The sequence below is a fragment of the Erythrolamprus reginae genome, chromosome 3 (assembly GCF_031021105.1).
Source record: "Erythrolamprus reginae isolate rEryReg1 chromosome 3, rEryReg1.hap1, whole genome shotgun sequence".
In the NCBI taxonomy this organism is placed as follows: domain Eukaryota; kingdom Metazoa; phylum Chordata; class Lepidosauria; order Squamata; family Dipsadidae; genus Erythrolamprus; species Erythrolamprus reginae.
This window is the reverse complement of record NC_091952.1, coordinates 240,145,405-240,170,254: the sequence shown is the minus strand read 5'-3', so window position 1 is coordinate 240,170,254 and position 24,850 is coordinate 240,145,405. Positions and strand designations below refer to the sequence as shown.

Below are 24,850 nucleotides of genomic sequence, written 5' to 3'. Positions count from 1 at the left end.
CCCACCTCAGCAGCCTCTGTGAAACCTATAAAAATCCATGTACTTGTCAAATCAATTGGTCAGCTGCACTAGAACAATAAACACTGGTGGTTTAGTTCATCATTAAAAATTATCTTTCCAATGAGCCTTCATGTTTTCAAACTCTGTCTTCCAACAATTGTAGGCAGTGAAGGGCTGCAAAAAGTTTTATTACCACACTGTGGGCGTGGCTTATTGTATGAGTGTGGGTTGGTGATCATGTGACTGGGGTGGCTTAAAGGTCACGTGACTGGGTGGGAGTGGCTTACTGATCAAGATAAGTTTTCACATAGGTGCTTGGACTCTTTTTCAGTTGATTAAGTCACATTATTTCAATAGCCACAAAAAGGACAAATGATAGCATGATTTGTTGAGGAGCACAGTAACATTTTAAGGTTTTGTACTGAACCCAAAAGGTTCAGTATGATAACAGATCAGGCAAGTAGCTCAATTTTCTTTAATTGCTATAAAAGTTCAGTTCTAGATAATGATTAAAATGATTAAAACGTTTATGGGTAAAAACATACTATTTAATTATTTCTTATTTTAAGGTACTAGAAAAGGAAGGACAATAAAAAAAACTATCAAGTATTCAAAAAAAGTGCATAAACTCACTACTCCCACTGTGTCACACCCCCCCCCCCCGGTGGGGGCAGCAACCCGTCACTGATTGTAAGGCACTATATACAATATCCATATGTTTCCATCTCAACATGACTGGAAATATCACAGCCAGTTGCAAAAAGAGGAAATTTACGTTACCTTAAACCTTAGAAAGCAGGTTACCCCCTTTTACTGAAGTGAAGGAGGCTTTTGGAAATCTTTCAAAAAATCTTATTGAAGTGAAGGAGGCTTTTAGACAGAAAATGGTGATAAGAATGAAACTTGCCTGCACTTGTTCTACATGTCACAAAAGTTTACTGATGAGAATCTAATTGCTTTGGAATGGTAGATTATTAAACAGGGAGGGGATAAGATCAATTCTAAAATAGCACAGAGAGGTTTCTCATGGGCTATTTAAGTACAAAGCATAGTTCAATAAAAACAGATTTTATTCTGGCATTCCATCATTTTTGACAGATTTAACAAGTGACGTCATTCCCACCCTCAGATTACAGGTGCCTGCTTGCACGAGATTTGTGGATAAAGAATTTCGGAAGCATTTCCTCAAGTACATTTAGGTGCACATCCCAGAATGAAGGACAATCACAATCCCAATCGACTATCTCCAACATAGTGCCCCCCACTTCTCACAAGGTTTGACCATCTGGCTGGAGATTCTGTAAATTCAGGTTATGTATGAAAGAGCAGGCAGGTGGAGTCAAGAGAGGATGCAGCCTAGAATTGCTACATGTCCAAAAACATTCCAGGTCCAGCCCCCTTGAATTCCATTAATCTAGTGGCAATTTAAAGTTGATTGTTATTTGACTAGACTCCCAGGAATGGAATAGAATAGAAATAGAATAGAGAATAGGAATAGATAGGATAGAATAGAATGGAATACAATGGAATAGAATAGAATAGAATAGAATTTTATTGCCCAAGTATGATTGGACACACAAGGAATTTGTCTTGGTGCATATACTGTCAGTGTACTTAAAAGAAAAAATAAGTTTGTCAAGAATCATAAAGTACAACACTTAATGATAGTCTGGGTAAGCAATCAAATTATATTAGGAACCAGTCAATATAAATTGTAAGGATACAAGCAACAATGCTACAGTCATACAATCATTAGTGGGAGGAGATGGGTGATGGGAACAATGAGAAGATTAATAATAGTGCAGACTTAGTAAATAGTTTGACAGTGTTGATGGAATTATTTGTTTTGCAGAGTGATGCTATTCAGGGGGAAACTGTTCTTGTGTCTAGTTCTCTTGTGCAATGGCATAATGTGCAATACATACTTGGCAAAATAAAATAAATAAATAAATAAATAACTAAATTAGGACAAAAGCACTAAAGTCATAGAAACATAGAAGACTGACGGCAGAAAAAGACCTTATGGTCCATCTAGTCTGCCCTTATACTATTTCCTGTATTTTATCTTACAATGGATATATGTTTATCCCAGGCATGTTTAAATTCAGTTACTGTGGATTTACCAACCACGTCTGCTGGAAGTTTGTTCCAAGGATCTACTACTCTTTCAGTAAAATAATATTTTCTCATGTTGCTTTTGATCTTTCCCCCAACTAACTTCAGATTGTGTCCCCTTGTTCTTGTGTTCACTTTCTTATTAAAAACACTTCCCTCCTGAACCTTATTTAACCCTTCAACATATTTAAATGTTTTGATCATGTCCCCCCTTTTCCTTCTGTCCTCCAGACTATACAGATTGAGTTCATTAAGTCTTTCCTGATACGTTTTATGCTTAAGACCTTCCACCACTCTTGTAGCCCGTCTTTGGACCCGTTCAATTTTGTCAATATCTTTTTGTAGGTGAGGTCTCCAGAACTGAACACAGTACTCCAAATGTGGTTTCACCAGCGCTCTATATAAGGGGATCACAATCTCCCTCTTCCTGCTTGTTATACCTCTAGCTATGCAGCCAAGCATCCTACTTGCTTTTCCTACCGCCATCCGAGATTTTGTTATAAAATCCCAATCTCTGAAAGGCTTTGTAAAAGCAAATTCACTTTTGTGAAATGAAATGAGAATGGAAAGACAAACCCAAGACTCTCACAACATAGAAGCAATTAAAGGTAAAACCCCACTTTTAATAAATTCTCACCTTCTGGTTTTGGAAGGGGCATCAATTCAGTATCCTCTGTTGGCACAGCAGGCTTCAGTTTGCCCACATCTTTCGGTTTGGGTTTGCCTGAAGTGTCCTTCTTTTTCTCTAGATCTTTAACTGCAAAACAATAAGTGGAATTAGTTTTTTTTAAAAAAAACGTGATAATGACTTATTCTCTCTAAAATTCAAATTGGCTTTTGAAGATGGCCATGCTTATGGAGGTAGTCCTCAACTTACAACCAACCAGAACTAAAATCAGTTTCCATTGCTAAGCAAGATTGTTAAGTGAGTCACATCTGGTCTAGAAATAGACGCAACCTAGATGATCTAAGAAGAAATTTCCTGACAGTTAGAACAATTAATCAGTGAATCAGCTTGCCTCCAGGAGTTGTAGGCGTTCCGACATCGGGAGTTTTTAAGATGTTGAATAACCATCTGTCTGAAGTAGTGTAGTGTTTCCTGCCTAAGCAGAGGGTTGGACTAGAGGACTTCCAAGGTCCCTTTCAACTCTGTTATTCTATTCTATTCAGATTTAAACACCTCATGGGCCGAATTTGGCCCATGGGCCTTGAGTGAGAGACCCTTAGCCTACATGCTGTTGTGGTTAGCTCTGGCCCAGCTCCTGCCCCAAGGACTGTGGATGTGGGGGAGACATCCACATGCTGCAGGCCTGTTTTGCTCCCGGTGGAATCTGATGATGAAGGCTCCTCTGACCAAGAAGACATGAGTGACAGGGAGGAGGAGAGTGGGGCAGACAGCTCAGAAGGAGATCAATTATCTAGCTCCTCCTTGGATTCAGAACAAGAGTTAATGATACAGCCACGCATGCGGAGAGCGATGCATAGCCAACAACAATTGAGAGATTATTATCAAGGAAAATGAGGCCACCTGTGGTTGGATGGGGCTGTGGTAATTAGTGAGGCTGCTATAAAGAGCAGCCTGTGGGTTTGGCCATTGTGGAGGATTATCTGATCGTTGTGTTTCCTGACTGCTTTACTGACTTTGCCCTTTTGTGTGCTGATTTTTCCCCGCTTTGAAACTAAACCAGAGCAAAGTGTGTTTCACTTTGTGAAAGAAGGACTGTGAATTGCCTCACAGCTGCAAGCTAAGTATCACAGGACTGAGAAGGGACTTGTACAAATTACCAGTTTGTTTGGAGACGAGTGCTCTTTGCTATACCAAAAGAGAGCTTAGTTTAAGTGAATTTTCATTATAAAGAACATTGCTTTGAATTTTCAAACGTGTGTGTGTCTGAAATTTGTACCTGTGAATTTTTGGGAGGAGTCTACCAGAGAGCCCGACAGAACACATGCTTTACATAAAAAATAATTAAGTAATGTCAGCTTCATTCCAATTTTTATTTTCTTTTGTTTCTAACCATATGCCTAGGCTGTTGGTTAGAGCTCCAAGCTTGGCATTTTGGCTGCAAGCATTTTGTCACCACTCGAAGAGACAATTCAAAGCACATTGAAAATGTCTCCTCAATCGATGATGAAACGTTTGCAGCCAAAATGCCAAGCTCGGAGCTTAAACTAACAGCCCAGCTACCAACCTGAGCTTCTAACCTTTAAACATATTTTAACCATATGTCTGTCTATCTCAGCATATGTACATATATAACATAATTGTTGGCTTTCTGAACATCAAAGCACAGCTATAACATAAAACAGATATTTAACCATTAGAGTTAAACATAAATCAAATAATAAAAACAATAAGGTTCCTAGAAAAAAAAATTAAAAAGAGTATGGACTTGCCAATTTCCCCCAGAAAATTAATTAGGAAAATGGCTTTCCCAATGCTGAAACCTATTTGTTTTTAAACTTTATATGCTGTCTGTTCTATTTATAGCTCTTGGAAACTTACACGTATTTAACAAGAAGCTTTTACTAGTTCATTTCACTTTGATGGCATGATTTTTCATCTCATTTAAGAAATCCTTGAGGCAACTTCCATAGAATATAATTAATAATAATAATAATAATAATAATAATAATAATAATAATAATAATAATAATTTATTGGATTTGTATGCCGCCCCTCTCCGTAGACTCGGGGCGGCTAACAACAATAATAAACACAACATGTACAATCCAATAATTAAAAACAACTAAAAACCCCTATTATAAAACCAAACATACACACAAACAAACATACCATGCATAACTTGTAATGGCCTAGGGGGAAGAGCTATCTCAACTCCCCCATGCCTGGCGATATAAATGAGTCTTGAGTAGTTTACGAAAGACAGGGAGGGTGAGGGCAGTTCTAATCTCCGGGGGGAGTTGGTTCCAGAGGTCGGGGCCGCCACAGAGAAGGCTCTTCCCCTGGGGTGTGCCAAACGACATTGTTTAGTCGACGGGACCCGGAGAAAGTCAACTCTGTGGGACCTTATCGGTTGCTGGGATTCGTGCGGTAGCAGGTGGTTCCGGAGGTAATCTGGAAATGTATATATTGTAACACAAAGCAATGGCCATATTCTCAATGGAACTTCATGCAAACGTCATACAGGCATAAAGTGGAATTTGTCCCAGGCCAACCGGGAGATGTGGCCCCCTACCCATATAATCCCAGTCTTGTGAAGCAGACAGACAGAAAGAGGAGACTTACTTCGAAACTGGCCTTGCGCTGCTTTACTCTCCTGATCTTGAGCAAAAGCCACTATCTGAACGATGTAACTCTGATCAGGGATAAGACCTTGAATAATTGCCTTGTTTGCATTGTTCTGAAGCATCAGCTCATTTGTCTTCCCTCCTGTAAAAGAGAAACACAATCAGGAATAGTTTAGTTTAATAGGAAAGTGAACACAAGAACAAGGGGACACAATCTGGGCTTAGTTGGGGGAAAGATCAGAAGCAACCTGGGAAAATATTATTTTACTGAAAGAGTAGTAGATGCTTGGAACAAACTTCCAGCAGACGTGGTTGGTAAATCCACAGTAACTGAATTTAAACATGCCTGGGATATATTTGGTGGAATAGAAGAAATTCTCAATGAATCTAAGACTATATAAATTTATTATTTTGAAATGTATATAAATAGAGATATGAAGTAGGTGTTTTCTTTCCTATGAAATGATCTAGTTAACAAAAGTTTTCATTTCTTGTTATGGAGACTTCTATTTTGAGCAGAGCGATTGCAGCTCCTTTTTTTGTTGTGTGTTTTGTTTTGTGTTTTTATGTATGTGTGTCTTGTTTTGTTTTTGAAAATAATAAAATTTAAAAAAAATAAAATAAACATGCCTGGGATAAACATATATCCATCCTAAAATAAAATACAGGAAATAGTATAAGGGCAGATTAGATGGACCATGGGGTGTTTTTCTGCCGTCAATCTTCTATGTTTCTAGCAGCATTGCATTTTCCATTTAATTATAACAATATCAAGTACAGTGATCCCTCGATTTTCGCGGGGGTTACGTTCCAAGACATCCCGCGAAAATCGATTATCCGCGATATAGCGGCGCGGAAGTAAAAACACCATCTGCGCATGCGCGCCCTTTTTTCCATGGCCGCGCATGCGCAGATGGTGGAGCCGGTGGCTGGGGAGGTGGATTCGCCGCCCCCACCAGCCCGATCTCCCTCCGGTGGCTGGGGAGGTGGATTCGCCGCTCCCACCAGCCCTTCCTGCTCTGGGTCAGAGCTGCGGAAACCTTCGGCTCGCCGAGGCTGCGTCTGACCCCTTCGTTTTTATTGCAGCGAAGGAGGCGAAGCAAGGCTCCAAGCTCGCCTGCCACCGCCGCCGCTACGCCTCTGCCGCCTCAGCCACCCCCTCTGCTCTGCAGGGACCTCGCATGCCACGATCTCCCTCTCTCGCCCTCCCCGCGCTTCTCCTCGGCGGCAGCCAAGCGGCAGACCCGAACTCTCCCGGGTCCCTCTCTATCCTATCCCCACCACCACACACACACACGCCGCCGCCGCCATCCACCCCGCCGGGTTCCCCGCTTGCTCTTCGCCTTCTCCCGCCTCCGAGGCCGACCAGCCCAAGCCGCAACCTTTAGCTGAAGGCGGACCTCGCAACCGATTCCGCACAAGGCACCAGAAACCCTTCCACTCGCGAGGGACAAGAGGCAGGCATAAAGCGGGGGCACAAGGGGAGCTGCCCGGCAGAGGTTGCTTTTTTTCTTCTCGTGGGCAAGTGGAGGGGGGGAGAGAGAAGGAAAGAGAGAGAAGGAAAGAAAGAGATGAGAGAGGGAGGAAGAGAGTGTGAGAGAGGACGAAAGAGAGAGAGAAATGATAGAAAAAAGGGGAGAAAAAAAGAGAAATGAGAAAATGATTGAAGCAGAGAATGACAGGAAAGAAAGAGAAAGAGACAGAGAAGTGACTCTTGGTGATGACGTATGATGTCATCGGGTGGGAAAAACCGTGGTATAGCAAAAAAACCGTGGAGTATTTTTTAATTAATATTTTTTGAAAAACCGTGGTATAGCGTTTCGCGAAAATCGAGACCGCGAAAATCGAGGGATCACTGTATATAATCTATTCATTCAAGTACATGGGGAAGATAAAGCCATGAAGTTGCCTAATTCTAATTATTCCTTCATTTCTAATCCAGTTCTGCAGCCCTCCCTAAGGAGAGGTTTCTTGGACTTCTTTCTTATCCTTCCTCCTTAAATTCCTAAGGGAAGAGTCTTGAAAGAACCTGGCTAGGATATTTAAGTGGGCGTCTAATGAAATACAATCATTGCACAAAGTCACTCCTTTGGCATACCTTGACATGATCTCGCCTTCGGTCATGTTTCTACAGGGGGAATTACCTCCCCTGAATCATTTATCTTTGCAGGCAACTATGCAAGCATGCCTGAGCATTGGGATTTCTGCCTCCAAGGTCACTTGAGCATGGCATCTTCAAGCCAAGTTCAATTTCTGGTGACTTCCTTTGTAACTTCCTTGGTAATAACCTAGGAAACAGGTTGAGATTTCTTTCTTCCAGACTGTCTGTCTGTCTGTCTGTCTGTCTGTCTGTCTGTCTGTCTGTCTGTCTGTCTGTCTGTTTGTTTGTTTGTTTGTTTCCCAGTGTAGTCTGTATTCAGGAGTCCCAAGTGGTCCCCCATACAAATATTAACCTGGTTTAACACTGTTTAGCTTCCAAGTGCAGACTGGCTCATCAAGAGATACCATCTATCAGGGCATCAGCTACCCAGAGTCATTTGAGAGTGAAATGAGAGGCAAATAGAATAGAATGGAATGGAAGCGAAGCAAAGGGAAGAGAAAGGAAGGGAAGAGAGAGGGAGAGGGGAAGAGAGAGAAGAGAAGAGAAGAGGGAAAGGGAAGGGAGAGGGAAAGAGAGAGAAGAGAGGAGAGGAGAGGAGGGAAAGGGAAGGGAAGAGAGAGGGAGAGGGAAAGAGAGAGAAGAGAAGAGGGAAAGGGAAGGGAGAGGGAGAGGGAAAGAGAGAGAAGAGAAGAGAGGAGAGGAGGGAAAGGGAAGGGAAGAGAGAGGGAGAGGGGAAGAGAGAGAAGAGAAGAGAAGAGGGAAAGGGAAGGGAGAGGGAGAGGGAAAGAGAGAGAAGAGAGGAGAGGAGGGAAAGGGAAGGGAAGAGAGAGGGAGAGGGAAAGAGAGAGAAGAGAAGAGGGAAAGGGAAGGGAGAGGGAGAGGGAAAGAGAGAGAAGAGAAGAGAGGAGAGGAGGGAAAGGGAAGGGAAGAGAGAGGGAGAGGGAAAGAGAGAGAAGAGAGGAGAGGAGGGAAAGGGAAGGGAAGAGAGAGGGAGAGGGAAAGAGAAAGAAGAAAAGAGGAGAAGAGAGGAGAGGAGGGAAAGAGAAGGGAAGGGAAGGAAAATAGCTATTCTGCAAAGAGTAGAGTAGTATATCTGATTTTGGGACTACACCCCAACAAATTAGAAACATAACACACTAAGAACAAAATCTCTTAGGGGTGAATTCAAACACGATCCTTCCATTTGCATTTGGAAGGATTTCTTTATTTTCTAAGCAGCACTTCCCTCCTGTATTCCCAGAACAATGCATACTTTTATTTATTACCTTCTATTAATTTATCTACCCTCCCATCTCAAATTCATGATTCCGGGCAGTTCTCATGCATTTAAAAACAATATAAAAATAACAAAACAATCTAAGCATAACAACACATATTTTAATATCATGCAACAATTTAAAGCACCACAATAAAAACTGAGTGAAGGGTACTTGCTGGCCTTACTAATTGCTGTGTTTTTCCCCCAAAACATTTATAGTGATTGAGCTTAGCCATTGTTTTCTACAATTTGCTGAATAAGCCACACCTGGAAGTTTGTTTGTTTGTTTGTTTGTTTGTTCGTTCGTTCGTTCCTTCCTTCCTTCCTTCCTTCATTCATTCATTCATTCATTCATTCATTCATTCATTCATTTATTTATTTACTGGATTTGTATGCAGCCCGTCTCTGCAGACTCATGGCGGCTAACAACAGTGACAAAAAACAGCATGTAACAATCCAATACTAAACAACTAAAAAAAACCTTTATTATAAAACCAAACATACATACAAACATACCATGCGTAAATTGTAAGGCCTAGGGGGAAAGAATATCTCAGTTCCCCCATGCCTGATGGCAGAGGTGGGTTTTAAGAAGCTTACGAAAGGCAAGGAGGGTGGGGACAATTCTAATCTCTGGGGGGAGTTGGTTCCAAAGGGCCGGGGCCGCCACAGAGAAGGCTCTTCCCCTGGGTCCCGCCAAACGACGTTGTTTAGTTGACGGGACCCGGAGAAGGCCCACGCTGTGGGACCTAACTGGTCGCTGGGGTTCGTGCAGCAAGTTTGTCTAGGCATCTACTACAAAATCCATGCAGGAATTTTTAGAAACTTGCAGATGTTTCTAAAATGTGCAGGAAACCATTCTGTACCTAGAAAAAGCAGCTTTTAAAAATATTTTCTTAGTTTGCGAAAAAAGACCCTCAACGAATTCCAGTGGGGTTGCACCCGAACCTACTAAAAACTTAATGTAATATTAAAATGGGTAACCATGGCTCATGTGCAGACTTTTATTGTACAGTATATTTTCAAAACTGTTTCTTTTGGTTGTTATCTTATAATCTGTTCCAGCTTTTCTGTCATAACTATTTTATTACTTCCATCTGCTTTATTTCTCCCCCGAGCTCACAGAAACCAAAATCTCCTTAATAACCAAACATCTTTTAATCATTACATCAGAAGGAGACAGTTTTGGTCATTGAAGAAAAACAGACACCACAGAACAGAGATGAATTAAAAATGGATTAGGTAGATCATCGTCACGGGTGAGATGGGGATTACCTGGGAGATGAGCGTTGGGCTGCTGAAATTTTTTTTAAAAGGCTTTTCAATTAAGAAAAGCACTTCCCACCACATACCATCTGTTTCCTATAACCAGGGTTTATTCAATGATACACCTGATGGGGAAAAATACTCTTCTTGTTCCATGAAAGGTCTGTTTCCTTCCCCAAGCACTGGTGGTATTACCTAGTCCCCTGTACCTCTATATCTGTCTGGTTCGATTCTGCAACCCAACAAGACAGACACAGACTTCAGAGGATAATCAGAAGTGCAGAAAAAACAATTGCTGCCAACCTGCCTCCCACTGAGTATACTGCACAAGTCAAAAAGAGGGTTGTAAAAATATTTACTGACCCCCTTGCATTTATTTATTTATTTATTTATTTTTATTTATTTATTTTGTCCAATACACAATGAAGGTTATAGAGGATATAGTAGAGAAGAAATACAAGATATAGGAGAGACTATAGGACAGGGGACGGAAGGCACTCTAGTGCGCTTATGTACGCCCCTTACTGACCTCTTAGAAATCTGGAGAGGTCAACCGTGGATAGTCTAAGGTAAAATGTTGGGGGTTAGGGGGTGATACTATAGAGTCCGGTAATGAGTAATGAGATATGTGTGTTTTTCTTTTATGTTTGTGTGTTTTTATATGTTTGTCTTGTTTTAAATCAGTGATTTTCAACCTTTTTTGAGCCGCGGCACATTTTTTACATTTACGAAACCCTGGGGCACATTGAGCAGGGGGGGGGGGGGAGGCGGCTAAAAAAAGTTTGGACAAAAAAATTCTCTCTCTCTCTCTCTTCCTCCCCTTCACTCTATTTCTTTCTCCCTCCCTCTTTCTCCCTTCCTTCCTCTTTCTTTCTCTCTCTCTCCATCCCTCTTTCTTTCTCTTCCTTCCTCTCTTTTTTGCTCTTTCTCTCTCCCTCCCTACCTCCCTCTATGTCTTTCTCTCTCTCTCCTTCTCTCCCTCTTTCTCTCTCTCTCTTGCTTTCTTTCTCTCTCTTGCTCTCTCTCTTGCTCTCTCTCTTTCTCTTGTTTTCTCTCTCTCTTGCTTTCTTTCTCTCTCTCTTGTTCTCTTTCTCTCTCTCTCTCGCTCTTTCTCTCTCTTGCTTTCTTTCTTTCTCTCTCTCTTGCTTTCTTTCTCTCTTGCTTTCTCTCTCTCTCTCTTGTTCTCTTTCTCTCTCGCTCGCTCGCTCTTTCTCTCTCTTGCTTGCTTTCTTTCTCTCTTGCTTGCTTTCTCTCTTTCTCTCTCTCTTGCTTTCTTTCTCTCTGAGCTTCGCGGCACACCTGACCATGTCTCGCGGCACACTAGTGTGCCACGGCACACTGGTTGAAAAACACTGTTTTAAATAAATGAAAAATAAAGAATGAAGTATACAGTTAGGCCAGGTGTGAACTTTGGTATTCAGGTGGAAAAATCCCTTTCCCAATTCTCCTTACCTGAACTAGGAGTGATGAGAAGTTTATATCCTTCAAACCTCCCTTTGGGGGCTTTCCATGAAATCTGAATACTGTCAGGACCAATAACAGTATATCTTAATCTTGATGGTGGAGCCACTGAAAGGGAATTTTTTTTTAAAAAAAAAAAAGCACTGTTAATATTAATATGCCTTATCATATTTCATTTTAAAAATGCAGAACCTTCAGGCACTCCAATTCATCATACATATTTTCAGACAAAGCAAAAGATAATACATATGAAAAATGTCATATGTTCTACACTTCTCTATTATATTTTGATATTATATCAAATAATATTATTTGATACTATATTTTGATGAATGATATTATATACACCCCTGTGTAAAAAAAAAAAGCAATTATACCAACTCTATACCATAAATGACAAAGGAACAGAAAAATTAGAGACTAAAAGCATGTTGAGCCATAAGCTTTGTTCATCTAACTGCCTTGTTAGATACGTGGGCAGGAATTATACAAAGTAAATATTCTAAATTTTTTAGATTTCTTGTGAGGAGGACAGTAGAGATGACAGTAGAATTGCAACCACCCTCCTCGCCTTTCATAAACTTCTTAAAACCCACCTCTGCCGCCAGGCATGGGGGAACTGAGATATTCTTTCCCCCTAGGCCTTTACAATTTACGCATGGTGTGTCTGCATGTATGTTTGGTTTTTATAATAAAGGTTTTTTTAGTTATTTTAGTTTTGGATTGGATTGTTACATGCTGTTTTTATCATTGTTGTTAGCCGCCCCGAGTCTACGGAGAGGGGCGGCATACAAATCCAATAAATAAAATAAATAAATAAATAAATAAATAAATAAATAAATAGATTTATAGCCATACTTTCAATCAGGCCTAGGACATGAATTAAGAATATTCTATGTTTCAAAGGGCTTCAGGAAATATCATGATTTTCAAAAAAAAAGTGATGATGTTGGGTATGTATTGAATTAATAGTATGAAAGGAGCTATTTGGCTGGAATGCCTGAAATTTCAAGCAATTAAAGTTGTTAGATATTCCCTAGCCTAAAAGCAGAATGTCACTTAGGACAAACTGAAGCTAATCCTTCTTGCCCTCCAGATAAATTGCATTAGAGTTTTCAGCAACTATAGCATATTCTAGGCTGGCTGGGATAAGTGGAGATTTTTATCCTATGCATCTGAAGAGTCACAGATCTGGGATTGTTGATCTTTTGCTCTGAGAAGCAGAAGACAACTATGATCAATCAAATGATCGTAAATCTGTCAAACTATCATGGTTTCCTGGTAATGAATCCTCAAAAGTATAGAGACGTAGACTCCATCATCCAGCAATACCTTCACATCTGTATACCTGCATCTACAGTATACATAATGCTGAATTTGCATATACAGTAGAGTCTTGGTTATCCGTCCTTCGGTAATCCAACACTCCAGATTATCCGACGTCGTGGTTGCTTGGGAGCGTGGCTGTAGGTATTTCCGTACCACCAGACACGCCCCCAAACAATGCAGCCGCGATGGGGAAACAGTCCCCAAGGATGCCAAGAAGAGCCGGGTGGGGGAGGCACAGGCTGCGCATGCACAGAAGGAAAAAAATGGCCAAAATGTCACACGCACATACATTTGGTGATGATTTTTTTTTCTCCTATGCATGTACAGAAACCAAGTTTCCAGCACTGCGCATGTGCTACCATTCTGTTTTGGGCTTTTGGAGGAGGCAATTTTTTTGCAAATTTTCAGCACTGCACATGTGCATGCCACGCAAACACACAGTGTGGTGAGGTAAGTTAGAACCCACCTCTGACTCAGGGCTTTTTTAAAGCAAGGGCCTGAAGAGCACTTGCACATGGATCCCATGAGCATGGGGGGCCCTTACTAATCTGTGTCTGTTAACCCTGCAATGCACTTTCTATCATATAAATACAGCAACATGTTTATTACATTTACTGCATTTTTATTAATATTAACATTATTATTGTTGTTGTTGTTGTTGTTGTTGTTGTTATTATTATTATTATTATTATTATTTATTAGATTTGTATGTTGCCCTTCTCCGAAGACTCAAACATGCCAATAAACATGCCAATATGCATAGAAATCAAATAAACAAATAAACAAATAAACAAATAAACAAATAAACAAATAAACAAATAAACAAATAAACAAATAAACAAATAAACAAATATACAAATATACAAATATACAAATAAACAAATAAACAAATAAACAAACAAACAAACAAATAAATAAATAAATAAATAAATAAATAATTTTATCAACCATTTTCATTTTCAACACTAACATGACAATATGTTTAATTTCATTGACCATTTTCCTTTTTATTCCTGTAAGCAGTTGTGATGGGGCCCCAGCAGTGAAAGGCTGCTTGTCTTTGGCACTACTGCTGTGCCGACCGAGGCTGTTGTGGGCGCGTGTCTGGTGGGTGGGAGGGAGGGCGCATGGCTGTCGGCATGTGATTTGGCTCCTGCACATGCCCAGCCAGTGAAATCTCGTGTGAGGATGCGCACCGCACGAAGTTTTTGGCGATTTTTGCCAATATTTTTGCTTCTGCGCATGTATGGAAGCAAAAAAATCGTCAAAAATTGCCAAATTCTCAATCGCGCAAGCGTCGTCATGCAACATTTCACTTGTTGCGTGTGCGTAGAACCCAGATCTCAGGCAGGGGTGCACAGGGGCTTGTCAAAGACATGCAGTTGTGCATGAACTTCTCATTTTTCCAACTGGAGCTACGTACAGTCCAGGGAACCAAAAGCCCATCACTGGCCCCAGTACACTGCTTTGCCCTGGGCCCATAATGCTGTTAAGACAAGCCTAGAAAGACATAGAAACATAGAAACATAGAAGACTGATGGCAGAAAAAGACCTCATGATCCATCTAGTCTGCCCTTATACTATTTCCTGTATTTTATCTTAGGATGGATATATGTTTATCCCAGGCATGTTTAAATTCAGTTACTGTGGATTTACCAACCACGTCTGCTGGAAGTTTGTTCCAAGGATCTACTACTCTTTGATCTTTCCCCCAACTAACTTCAGATTGTGCCCCCTTGTTCTTGTGTTCACTTTCCTATTAAAAACACTTCCCTCCTGAACCTTATTTAACCCTTCAACATATTTAAATGTTTCGATCATGTCCCCCCTTTTCCTTCTGTCCTGCAGACTATACAGATTGAGTTCATTAGTCTTTCCTGATAGGTTTTATGCTTAAGACCTTCCACCATTCATGTAACCCGTCTTTGGACCCGTTCAATTTTGTCAATATCTTTTTGTAGGTGAGGTCTCCAGACTGAAGGGAAAAGATTTAAATTTAATATCTAAATGACTCTAAATAAACTTTCAAGTTTTCTTTAAAAACATGAAAATCCTTTTTTTGTATCCCAGAGATTACAAAATAATTTCCATATTTACCTTGACTTAAGACAGGATCACTCAGTTGAAGAGACACAGCTATGAAACCTAAGAGAAACCACCTCGGGGCCTTTGGTGGATGGATGTCCATTCTTCCCATGATTTACATATAGCATCAACGAACCTGGAGGTGTATAAGCAAAGAATCCGAACTTCAGGGAAAAGATCTAGGAAGCAAGATTCTTAGCAAAGCTAAAAAGATCGTCCTGGAATCCTAGGGATTAAGTTGCAGATGTGGGCCCACTTCCGGTCATGTGACTGTGATGTGGGTCCAATGTAGGAATCCAGGTCCTAAATCCACTTTCTCTTGCCTGTTGTAGCTTCAAAAGATTGCCAAGCAACCAATCCAAAGACCAGGACTATCTCTACAGTGATACCTTGTCTTACAAACTTAATTGTTTCCAGGACGAGGTTCTTTAGGTGAAAAGTTTATAAGACGAAACAATGATTCCCATAGGAATCAATGGAAAAGCGATTAATACGTGCAAGCCCAAAATTCACCCCTTTTGCCAGCCGAAGCGCCCGCGTTTGTACTGCTGGGATTCCCCTGAGGTATCAGTGAAATCGCAGCATCACAAAAACACCGAAGTCCTCGAAACCCCACCTCTGGACCTCTGTGTTTTTGCGATGCTGCAATTTCACTGAGGTTCCCCTCGCTGGGAAATCCCACCTCTGGACTTCCGTTGCCAGCGAAGCACCCACTTTTGCACTGCTGGGATTCCCCTGCAGCATCACATAAACACAGAAGTCCAGAGGTGGGGTTTCCCATGGAGGGGAGCCTCATGGGAATCCCAGCAGTGCAAAAACGGGTGCTTCGCTGGCAACGGAAGTCCGGAGGTGGGGCATCCCAGCGGCGGCGGTGGGTTTGTAAGGTGAAAATAGTTTGTAAGAAGAGGCAAAAAAATCTTAAATCTCGGGTTTGTATCTCGAAAAGTTTGTATGACGAAGCATTTGTAAGACAAGGTATCACTGTATATCTTTAAGACAATCATTGTGTTGCACCTCATGATTCTTGACAAATGTTTCTTTTCTTTTATATATACTGAGAGCATCTGCACCAAAGACAAATTCCTTGTGTGTCCAATCACACTTGGCCAATAAAGAATTCTATTCTATTCTATTCTATTCTATTCTGTTCCGTTCCGTTCCGTTCCGTTCCATTCCGTTCCATTCTATTGTATTCTATTCTATTCTAGAATATTTAAAACCATGGGGTTTTTTTAATTTATTTTTCTCTTTGGTTACACTTATACAAACATTTCTCAAATAGCCATTAAATCCCTAGGCCTATAATGTCCTTGCTCACCCTTTTTAAAAATACTGACTACTTTCCAGATTTCTGGCATTAAGCCTTTGCTGAAAAGCAAATTACATATTTGTGCTCATATGTCATTGATTTCACATTCACACTCTTTTTAAGAGCTCTTGGATGGATACATGTCCTCAAGATCTGGTAATTGGTAACGATGCAGTTCCTGACCTTGTTGTAGAACAGTATTGATCAACCGTAGCCATTTTAAAATAGTATGTGGACTTCAACTCCCAGAATATCCCAGTCAGCATTGCTGGCTGGAGTATGTCCGGATTTACAAAAGATCAGAATTGTCCAGGGAATGGTCTTCCTTGAGACCCTCTATGGAAGCAAATCTTGGACTTTGAAAAAGCAGGATATAAAGAGTACAGTATTGATTCTTCTAAAATGTTGGAGAAGAACACTGAATAAACCATGGATAGCCAAGAAAACAAAACAAAGAATCATCGAACACACCAACTTAAGAGTTCTCACTCTTTTCCTATTTTAACCAATTATTTATTTGTTTATTTTTATTTATTTATTTATTTTGTCCAATACACAATGAAAGTTTTAGATCTATCCTAGTCTCCCTTAATTTTCAAATTCAGCAAAAACATGTGACATATACAGATAGAATTGTCGGCTATCAATAAAATTAACTGCCTTGGAAATGGCCCTGGGTTGGGCCGAGAGGCAAAAAAGGAGCTGCGATGTTCCTTCAATATACCAGGGTGATTCAACACAAAATGTAACCCTTCCCTGGTACGGAGCTGAAGGGATTGGATACTGTAGCCTAGAGGTTAATTCTCTGTCTTACAAGGCAAAGGTTGCAGGTTCAGGTCCCAGTGAGGATATGGCTAGCTGATGAGGCCAAAATAAGGCCGAAATAGATCTATCCTAGTCTCCCTTAATTTTCAAATTCAGCAAAAACATTTGACACATATACATATACCAGGGTGATCCGACATATTAAAAAAAGCATATATATACATACATACACACACACACACACACACACACACACAGTAAAATACATGATGAACGTTATAGAAAAGATACTCATAGTAAAATATATCTAAGAAAGAATAGAAGAGAAGATATAGGAATAGAACATATCAATGAAAGAATAGAAGAAGAGATATAGGAATAGAAGAAAGGTATAGGAGATATAGGAGAGCAATAGGACAGGGGACGGAAGGCACTCTAGTGCACTTGTATTTGCTCCTCTTGAGTGAAAATTCAACTCCTTTGAGAAGTTATAACGAGAGCCGGTTTGGTTTAGTGGTTAAAGCACCAGGCTAAACTCTAGAAGATTGGGAGTTCTAGTCCCATTTTCGGCATGAACGCCGGCTGGGTGACTTTGGGCCAATTATCAGGAGAACATGAATTATAATCATGCCTTAGGCCTGAAAGTTGGCTGGGTGACCTTTGGCCAGTCGCTTTCTCTCATCCCAACCCATCTCAAAGAGTTGTTGTGGTGGGGAAAATAGGAGGAGGAAGTAGTATTAGATATGTTCACCACCTTGAGTTTTTTTTAATAAAAATGAATGAATGAGTGAATGAGTCAGTGAATCAATGAGTGGGGGAGTGAGGGAGTGAAAGAATGAATGAGTGAATAATGAATGAATGAATGAATGTTGGCATGCATACAGGGAAAGGTGGAAAGAAAAGAGACATTGAAACTCTGGAGAAGGTGCAAAAAAGAGCAACCAAAATGATTAGGGGACTAGAAACCAATGAAGAGAGATTGCTGGAACTGGGCATGGATAGCCTGGAGAAAAGAAGGGCCGGGGGGACATGTCTACAGGTACTTGAGGAATTGCCACGGAGAAGAGGGGCTCACTCTATTTTCCAGGGCACCAGTGGGCCAGACAAAGAGCAACAGTTGGAAGCTGACCAAGGAGAGATTCAACCTGGAGATAAGGAAGAACTTCCTGACAGTCAAGCGATCAACCAGTGGAATGGCCTGCCAGCGGAGGTTGTGAATGCCCCAACTCTGGACATTTTCAAGAGGAGATTGGACTGCCATTTGGCTGGGGAGGTGTAGGGTTTCCTGCTTGAGCAGGGGGTTGGACTTGATGACCTCTAATATCCCTTTCGAACAAATGAATGAATGAATGAATGAATGAATGAATGAATGAATGAAACAAACAGGATGGCCAGTAACCATAGTGGATGAATCTAGTTACCATGATGATGAGTGGACCATTAGAAAACCTGAAGCAGGGATGGGCTACTGCCCAGATGGGGGACACGCAGTGGGGTAGTGAAAATGGAGCTCCACCCCAGAGCACCCAATTTGCACTAAAAGATGTTGAAAGAAAATGCAGGGCCTCCTGCCTAAGCCACACCCACAGTATGGTAGTAAAAATTTTGGTAGCCCTTCACTGACCTGAAGGCCCAAGTTGAGGATAGATTCTCCTGAAGAAAGTCTATCTGTATATCCCTTAAGAATAGACACTGGCTTGATTATCACCTGTTCTCTACACCTTTCCCCCTCTCTTGTTAGCACTCTATCTATCCTTTGTTCCCCCTGCCAGAAATTTGGAAGCCAGCCCTAGCCAAAAAACTCTCCCCAAACTGTGGTCAAAAGCAGTAGTCATCCCCATCTTCAAAAAAGGAGACCCATCACTAGTTGACAACTACAGACCCATATCACTATGCTGTGTACCTTGTAAAATCATGGAATCAATTATAAATCGTTCAATCACTCTCTACTTAGAATCTAACAACCTACTATCAAAACAATTTGGATTCCGTAAGAAACTATCCTGCAACCTACAACTACTCCACTGCAAAAACATCTGGACTACCCACCTTGATCAAGGAAAATTCATCGATGCAATTTATATCGACTTCTGCAAAGCCTTTGACTCAGTGGTTCACGACAAACTTCTCCTAAAACTCAAATCCTACGGCATTTCAGGACTCCTCCACAACTGGATTACCGCATTCTTGTCAAACAGACAACAAGTTGTCAAAATCGGAAGTGCCATTTCCTCCCCTGTCCCTGTCAAAAGCGGTGTTCCCCAAGGCAGCGTACTAGGTCCTACTCTTTTCATCCTATACATCAATGACCTCTGCGATAATATCGTAAGCAACTGTGTACTTTTTGCCGACGATGTGAAACTCTTCAACACCACCGACAACACACTCACTCTTCAAAAAGACCTTGACTTCATTTCAGATTGGTCCAACACCTGGCAACTTCAAATATCAACCAACAAATGCTCTACCCTCCACATCGGCAAAAAGAATCCAAACCACTTATATGAACTGAATAAACAAATCCTCACTACCAACCAACACTCAGTAAAAGACCTCGGAATACTCATTTCAAATGACCTAAGTGCTAAAGCCCACTGCAACAATATCGCCAAAAAAGCCTCCAGAGTTGTTAACCTGATCCTACGCAGCTTCTGCTCCGGCAATCTCACACTACTCACAAGAGCCTACAAAACCTATGCCAGACCCATTCTCGAATACAGCTCATCTGCCTGGAACCCACACCGCATCTCAGACATCAACACTCTCGAAAACGTCCAAAGATACTTCACCAGAAGAGCCCTCCACTCCTCCACTCGAAACAGAACACCCTACGAAAATAGACTAACCATCCTGGGCCTTGAAAGCCTAGAACTACGGCGTCTAAAACACGATCTAAGTATTGCCCACAAGATCATACGCTGCAACGTCCTTCCGGTCAACGACTACTTCAGCTTCAACAGCAACAACACAAGAGCACACAACAGATTCAAACTTAATATCAATCGCTCCAAACTTGACTGCAAAAAATACGACTTTAACAATCGAGTTGTCGAAGCGTGGAACTCATTACCGGACTCAATAGTGTCAACCCCCAATCCCCTACACTTCTCCATTAAATTCTCCACGATTGACCTCTCCCGATTCCTCAGAGGCCAGTAAGGGGCGTATATAAGTGCACTGATGTGCCTATCGTCCCCTGTCCAATTCTCTTTTCTTACCTCTTTTATCTTATATATTCTCTCCTCTATATATATTCTCTTCCTATCCACTTCCCTTCTTTTTACTTCCTATTTTTATATATATATTCATAATGTATATTCTCTCTCATATGTATTGTATATTGGACAAAGAATAAATAAATAAATAAATAAATAAATATCATCATCACAACTTCACCATGTCAATCATCTAACTCAGTGTTTCCCAACCTTGGCAACTTGAAGATATCTGGACTTCAACTCCCAGAATTCCCCAGCCAGCGAATGCTGGCTGGGGAATTCTGGGAGTTGAAGTCCAGATATCTTCAAGTTGCCAAGGTTGGGAAACACTGATCTAACTAAATGCGATTCCACCAACCAATCAAATCATTAAAATACAGCCACCCAATCTATTTGCAATATTTGAACCAGGACTCCACTCCTACCACTGTTATAAGGAGTAAATGGCAGTTGCAAAGAAACCACACTCAAAGCAGCGCAAATAAATAAATAGAATGAATGAATGAATGAATGAATGAATGAATGAATGAATGAATGAATGAATGAATGAATGAATAAATAAATAAATAAATAAATAAATAGTTTACAAGCGTGAAAAAAAACTTTCCTAGATCACTTTTTCCAGCGCCAGTGAAGGGTCACTAAACGAACCGTTGTAAATGAGGACTGCCTGGACTTCGCAGAGGGGGATATGGGGAGAAGCCCGGAGATGCTGCAAGGGCTCAGCCAAGCGGCCAATCTCTCCAACCGGAAAATTACAGACAAATCCTGCGGTATCCCCGGGGCAGGCGGGGGGGAGAAGCAAAGACCAGCGCGCACAAGTCACATACCATGCGTGTCTCCCGAATGAATGCAAAGAAAGATAAATGCGTTTAACCAAACAAGAAAAGCAAAATAATCCAGCCCACGCCAGGCACCTCCTCCCTCTCCCTCTCCCCCTCCCTCTCCCTCTGCCCCATCATTAAACCTGCCTTTCTACAGGGGTGAAACTAGCGAACCCTTCAAAGTTACACCCACTGGCATCCCTCAGTCTTGAAAGACCACGCTAATCTTCGAGGTTACCAATCAGCCAATATTGAACATTTCACGAAGCGCTGTGCCCTGACTGCCTACTTTGATTTCATGATGCATGGTTAGGGGGAGGGGGGGCAAGAGGAGGGGGGAGAGGAAGAGGAGCGGAGGGAAAGGAAAGGAAAGGAGGGGAAGGGAGGGGAAAGGAAGGAAGGGGAAGGGGAAGAGAGGAGAGGAAGGAAGCGGAGGGGAGGGGAGGGGAGGGGAAGGAAGGAGGGAGGGAGAGAGGGATGAAAGGAAAGGAAAGAAGGAAAGGAAAGGAGAAAAAAGAAAGGAAAGGAATGGAAAGGAAAGAAGGAAAGGAAAGGAAGGAAAGGAGAAAAAGAAAGGAAAGGAATGGAAAGGAAAGAAGGAAAGGAAAGGAAAGAAGGAAAGGAAGGAAAGGAAAGAAGGAAAGGAAGGAAAGGAAGGAAAGGAAAAGAAAGAAGGAAAGGAAAGGAAGGAAAGGAGAAAAAAGAAAGGGAAGGAAAGAAGGAAAGGAAGGAAAGGAGAAAAAAGAAAGGAAAGGAATGGAAAGGAAAGAAGGAAAGGAAGGAAAGGAAAGAAGGAAAGGAAGGAAAGGAGAAAAAAGAAAGGAAAGGAAGGAGGGATGGAAGGAAAGGAAAGGAATCTTATTCCCCACTGCTATTTTCACAGAGAGAGAGAGAGAGAGACCCAAAGAGAGAGAGACAGAAAGAGTCACACAAAACACATGTGCAATGCCTAAAAAGAAAGAGTGAGTGTTGTTGGATTGTTGAGAGAGAGAGAGAGAATAAAGCAAACTTTTGGAACAACTGGGGACACCCTTCTTCCAAAGTTCATTGGGGAAACGGGAGGACTTGCCTGCAAGGTAAAGGACCTGCGCGCAGCACTGGCCAAGCACGAGAAGCAACAGCGCAGAAGAAGAAGACGAAGCCGCGGCGTTTTCCAGCTCAACTTTTCCCCAAAAGCTTTTTTTTTCTTTTCTTCTTCTTCTTTTCCCCCCTGCCCCTCTGCAGCGGTTCTCCTCTCCCCGGCGCTGAAGGAGCAGCAGGGGAAGAGAAAGGAGACACCCAGTTGAGGCTAGAAGGTGGGAAAGGGGGGGAGGGAGGGAGGGAAGGAAGGGGGAAAGTGGGTGGGGGGAGAAATCCAGACACATCAGCAAAGAGGAACATTCATTCCCCTCCCGCCCCCTCCCCAATCTTGCTCGACCCACCCTCTTCTACTCCCTCCCTTACTAACGTCGGGAAAGGGAACCTAGGAGTTGGCAGGTGGCCCCCAAAGCAAAATTTAAAATATATACTGCTCAAAAAAATTAAAGGGGACACTCAAAGAACACATCCTAGATCTGAATGAATGAAATATCCTCATTGAATACTTGGTTCTGTACAAAGTTGAATGTGCGCAACAGCATGTGCAATTGATTGTCAATCAGTGTTGCTTCCTAAGTGGACAGTTTGATTTCACAAAAGTTTGATTTACTTGGAGTTATATTGTGTTGTTTAAGTGTTCCCTTTATTTTTTGTGTGTAGTGTATATATAGAGAGGATTCCGTGGCATGTGGAGTGGAATAGAATAGAGTAGAATAGAATAGAATAGAATAGAATAGAATTCTTTATTGGCCAAGTGTGATTAGAAACACAAGGAATTTGTCTTTGGCGCAGATGTTCTCAGGGTACATAAAAGATACATTTGTCAAGAATCATGAGGTAAAAGAACACTTAATGATTGTCGCAGGGTACAAATAGGCAATGAGGAAACAATCAATATTAATAAAAATCTTAAGGTTACAAGCAACAAATTACAGCTGTACAGTCATAAGTGGGCAGAGATGGGTAATAGGAATGGTGAGAAAAAAATAGTAGTAATAGTAGCACAGACGTAGTAAATAGTTTGACAGTATTGAGGGAATGATTTGTTAAATAAAGTTAAAAATACTTCCTCCAAGTTTGAAAAGCCATGTGCCAAAATCCATCTTAAGAGCCGGGAAGAGGGGAAGGGTCTTTATTTGGCATCCCAACAGATTCCAAAGGGAAGGGGGAATTTTATCAGATTCGTTTTTTAGCTGTTCCATTTGGAAATATCCCCTTGAAGAGACAGGAATAGAGAAGAGATAGGAATTAGGTTTAAATGGAGGTATGTACTATGCATTTGAAGCATTTGTATTCATTTGGAAACATTTAGCAATAGTGATAGCATTTAGACATATACCTTTACAGCCCTGTGCTTTACAGTGGTTTCACAGAGAGTAAGCATATTGCCCCCAACAATCTGGGTCCTCATTTTAGCCACCGTGGAAGGATGGAGGACTAAGTCAACTTTGAGCCTACTGAGATTTGATCTGCCAAACTGCTGGCAGCCGGTGATCAGAATAAGTAGCTTGCAGTACTGCACTCTAACCACTGCACCACGGAGGCTCTTGAGAATTTATGTACAGTGAACCCTCGAGTTTCGCGTCCTCAAGTATCGCAAAAGGGCTATTTCGCTAGTTTTCAACCCGGAAGTAAACTCCACCATCTGCGCATGCGTGCCCTTCCACGCATGCGTAGATGTGGAGTTTCCCCGCCGGGCAGAGGCTTCCCTGGGTCTTCCCCCTTCCCCCAGAGGCTTCCCTGGGACACCCCAGCTCCGCTCCCCAGCTGGGAAGCGGCCCCAGCAACAGCGTGGGCGGGCGGGCGGTGCCCGCGCGCTTGGGGACATCCCAGCTCCGCTCCCCAGCTGGGAAGCGGAGCTAGGGAGTCCCCACCGCGCGCGCGTTGCTGGGGAAAGCGCGCGCGCTTGGGGACATCCCAGCTCCGCTCCCCAGCTGGGAAGCGGATCTAGGGAGTCCCCACCCCGCGCGCGTTGCTGGGGAAAGCGCGCGCGCTTGGGGACATCCCAGCTCCGCTCCCCAGCTGGGAAGCGGATCTAGGGAGTCCCCACCCCGCGCGCGTTGCTGGGGAAAGCGCGCGCGCTTGGGGACATCCCAGCTCCGCTCCCCAGCTGGGAAGCGGAGCTAGGGAGTCCCCAAGCGCGCACGCACCCCAGGCGCGAGCAACGGGGTGGGGGGGTGAAGGGCGGGCGGCAGTGGAAGCAAAAACACCATCTGCGCACGCGCAGATGGTGTTTTTACTTCCGCACCGCTACTTCGCTAAAAATCGATCATCGCGTGGGGTCCTGGAACGGAACCCTCGCGATGATCGAGGGTTCACTGTATTCTCACAATGCCTTCAATTACTATCATAGTGGATGATCCATTTAGGGTTAGTTTGGGGTTACATAAGTGGAGTGGAATGGAATGGAATGGAATGGAATGGAGTGGCGTGGCGTGGCGTGGCGTGGCGTGGGATGGGATGGGATAGGATAGGATAGAATAGAATAGAATTCTTTATTGGCCAAGTGTGATTGGACACACAAGGAATTTGTCTTTGGTGCAGATGCTCTCAATGCACTTAACAGAAAAGATACACTTCTCAAGAATCACGAGGTACAACACTTAAGGATTGTCATAAGATACAAATAAGCAATCAGGAAACAATCAATATACCAAACAGCATTGGCTTGAGTAAACTGTGGTTATGTTAACCATGGTTTTGTGTGAGCCATGTGTGTTGTGTGTGACCAATTGTTAATTGGCGTAGTAGAGTAATGGCGAACCTATGGCACACATGCCACAGGTAGAA

The 24,850-nt window shown here is 42.1% G+C and overlaps 1 protein-coding gene across 2 annotated transcripts in view; it reads right to left on the bottom strand.

Moving 5' to 3' along the window:
- The window catches only part of COL14A1 (collagen type XIV alpha 1 chain), a 166,383-nt gene extending 151,404 nt beyond the window's left edge, over window positions 1-14,979 (bottom strand). Inside the window, exons 1-4 of one of the 2 annotated variants that reach the window (XM_070748242.1) lie at window positions 14,880-14,979; window positions 11,445-11,561; window positions 5,366-5,509; window positions 2,753-2,872 (exon numbers count right to left, since the gene is read on the bottom strand). In XM_070748242.1, coding sequence (XP_070604343.1) covers window positions 2,753-2,872; window positions 5,366-5,509; window positions 11,445-11,561; window positions 14,880-14,979 — 481 coding nt within the window. Of the gene's footprint in view, window positions 1-2,752; window positions 2,873-5,365; window positions 5,510-11,444; window positions 11,562-14,879 lie in introns of those variants that run through there. The other variant, XM_070748243.1, reaches the window with a different exon arrangement.
- Window positions 14,980-24,850: the final 9,871 nt, after the last annotated feature.